Source organism: Gossypium hirsutum, chromosome D04 (genome assembly GCF_007990345.1).
Source record: "Gossypium hirsutum isolate 1008001.06 chromosome D04, Gossypium_hirsutum_v2.1, whole genome shotgun sequence".
NCBI lineage: Eukaryota > Viridiplantae > Streptophyta > Magnoliopsida > Malvales > Malvaceae > Gossypium > Gossypium hirsutum.
In genome coordinates this window covers 50,915,333-50,918,327 of record NC_053440.1, presented here as the reverse complement: position 1 = coordinate 50,918,327, position 2,995 = coordinate 50,915,333, and the positions used below count along the sequence as shown (strand labels likewise).

Below are 2,995 nucleotides of genomic sequence, written 5' to 3'. Positions count from 1 at the left end.
TAATATTGTATCTATCGTTTTTATCTTTTTGAGTGAATATTTATAATTTATGATTTATATAAACAAAGGATAAATTTATAATATATTTTTTAATACGAGTGAATAAGTACAATATAATGAAAAGGGCAAAAAATTTATAAATACAAAGATTTAACTTTGTATAAATAAATTTGAAATTCACACAAATTTGTCACATGATTCGCAATAAAATTAAAATATAAAAGATAGAATTTAAAAAAAAAAACAGTTTTTACCTTTAAAACCCCATTTAAAAAGTGAATTCAACTTTAAATGATAATAGCCGATTGAGTTTTAGGTCGATTTGTAAGGGTATTATTGTCAATGCAATAGGATGCGGGTTTGAGTGCGCTGAAGTGTATTAGCCTCCTACTTATAATGAGATTATCAAAAAAAATTAAATGATAATATTTTATAAAAAGGGTTTTAGAACCGGTAAATATAGGTATCTCCTCGTATCTAACACAAAGGATCAATGGTCTACCTTTATATGACAATTATGTGTGTGCAATGCTCATTGCAAGTGTAATTATTAATAGAGATAAATTTCAAAATTACACATGAATTTTGATTCAACGTATAGTTTGATATATGAACTTTGCTATATAGTTCGAATGTATATATGAAACTTTAATTTTGATTTAATCATATGCACATTTAAATAAATAAATATATTAATTTATTTTTATATTGGATAAATATAATTATTTATGTATGTAATATATAAACATAAGATGATGTTATATAATTAATCGTGTTAATAATTTATGAAAACTTGTGAAAATCAAAATTTTATGTATAAATTTATACAAAATTAAAGTTAGTGTATAAAATTACACATTAAACTTTGGAAATTCATATTTATAAAAAAAATCTATATTATCAGTCTTCAATAAAAAATATTAATTAAAATTTAACATCCTAACGTTTCAAATCTGGAATTCAAGATTGTAGAGCGTCCTAAACTGATAACTTTAGATGGTTGAATATAAATATAAAAACTAAAAAATCGAATTTCTGTTAAACCAAATAATTTGGTTAAAAGAAAAGAAAAATCGAATTAATTAACTTTGAGTCCCTAATAGAGATTCAGTAGTCTAAGTAATCCAACAATTACTGTTTCGCAAGCCTCAAGCAATTGTTGAGACGACGCTACCTTTATGGAAAAAGAAGTGCAACAACATCAGACTGCAGTTTTATCTCGGGTGGACAGCCAAGTTCTCCGCCAGCAATCTCAATGGCTTCAAGCTATTCTTTCTGGTAATCTTTTTCTTGTTTGTTGATGTTGATGGGAATCTATGCTTATAATCTTCCACAATAATCAGATGTATGAGGATTGATGTACTAATTAATTAAGTGGCGTGTTCGTTATTTGTTAAAGGGTAGTAATCATTGACAAAGTTGATAGGGGTATACGGTTACTCTTGGTTTGGGCCCATCCCATGCATGTTAACTGGTCTATAGTGGCTTCCTGGTCTGGTCCCTTTGAGTTGTTGTTGTTGCATTTGCTTTTGCTTCAATGAGACACAAGCTCCCATCACATTCCTTGGATCACACAGGAAGGAAATTTAACTTTTTCTTCAACCATACGCATCTCAATACCCATTTGTCCCATTTAAAGTTTCTTCTTCTTCTGCATGCTTTTTATTAGTGTTCAGTTCTTAGTGGCGATAGATATTAGATTCAATGGAATACTCTAATCTCACTGCCTCCAATGGTAATATTTAAATTTCGTATTGTAAAGTTATGTTGCTGTAGAATAGTTTCATTCACGGATTTATTAATCCTTTATGCAGAGTTGGATATGAAGATAAATGCCATACTTAGCATTATCGTGCAAGATGCTGGGGATACATTCGCTAAGCGGGCTGAAATGTACTATCAAAAGAGACCCGAGCTCATCGAAATGGTGGAAGACTTGCAGAAATCATACCGCTCGTTAGCCGAGAAGTATGATCAGCTGAGATCCCAACTCAACAACCAAGGACTGCAAAACCATGTTGAAGGTGAAGAACATGAAGAAGCCAGAGCTGAAGCTCCTGAACATGAGATTGAATTCCATCATGATCCCTCAAAAGGGCCAGCAGACCCGAGCAAGACCTCGAAGAACGTGAATGGTGTTACATTCCAGCGCAATATAAGTGATGGTTCTCAGTTAATGGAGAATGAGAAGCTGTGGAATGAACTGAGGTTCAAGGTTTCAGAACTGGTGGTAGAGGATAATTTAAGCCAGCAGGCTGAGTTGATAAGGAGAAATGATGAGAAGAGAGGAAAGATTAGAGAACTACTTGGTACCAAAATGAACGTGGTGGATGATGACAACGAGAAGAGCCATAAAGTTCCTAAGAAAACAAAGTCTCTATTATCAAGGCTGAAGAGATTATTCCTTGGAAGGTTTACCTAGCTATATCCATATAGGTTAATTGCTTTCTGTTGCATGCATTTGATCAGTTCCAGTTTATGATTGTTAATTGAAACTTTTGTGAGGGTTTTTTTTATATTTTTTTTGGGGTGTGTTTAAGACTAAGACTGCTACTACCATATATCATGTGCTGTAATTCTTTTGGTGCTCAGCATTTGTTTGTAGGGTTGCTAACTATATGGTAGGATTGAAATACGAGTACATTTGTCCCAATAAGAAAGTTGCTGGTTAAGTGTGTTTTCTGATATATCCATCAACTAGTCAACAATTTTTCCTTTATATATGGAGAGGGAATCAGTGAGGATATTATTGTATGATTTATATGATACTTTTGAGAAGATAACGTAATATTTGACATGTGTAATTCCATAAATTGTTTAATCTGGTATTTATATTTCTATATTATTCAATATGGTATTAGAATTATTAAATCATATGTTTAGTATTTTGCTTTTAATTTAATTTTTTTTTGTTTTATTTAGTTTTTCACCTTATATTATCCATGCAGACTTCATGATTTGGAAAAAAAAATTATGTATCGAATTTTTATTGGTT

At 31.0% G+C, this 2,995-nt stretch overlaps 1 protein-coding gene across 2 annotated transcripts; it reads left to right on the top strand.

Annotated features, from left to right (window-relative positions):
* Positions 1–1,048: 1,048 nt before the first annotated feature.
* LOC121215923 (protein NETWORKED 3A) lies at positions 1,049–2,687 on the top strand. 2 transcript variants are annotated; one of them, XM_041090800.1, is made up of 2 exons: positions 1,049–1,278; positions 1,815–2,687. In XM_041090800.1, the coding sequence occupies exons 1-2, from the start codon at positions 1,179–1,181 to the stop codon at positions 2,420–2,422; spliced, it is 708 nt and encodes a 235-aa protein (XP_040946734.1). In that variant the 5' UTR covers positions 1,049–1,178; the 3' UTR covers positions 2,423–2,687. The 2 variants fall into 2 exon arrangements, with proteins under 2 accessions (XP_040946734.1, XP_040946735.1); XM_041090801.1 differs by lacking the exon at positions 1,049–1,278 and adding an exon at positions 1,646–1,735.
* Positions 2,688–2,995: the final 308 nt, after the last annotated feature.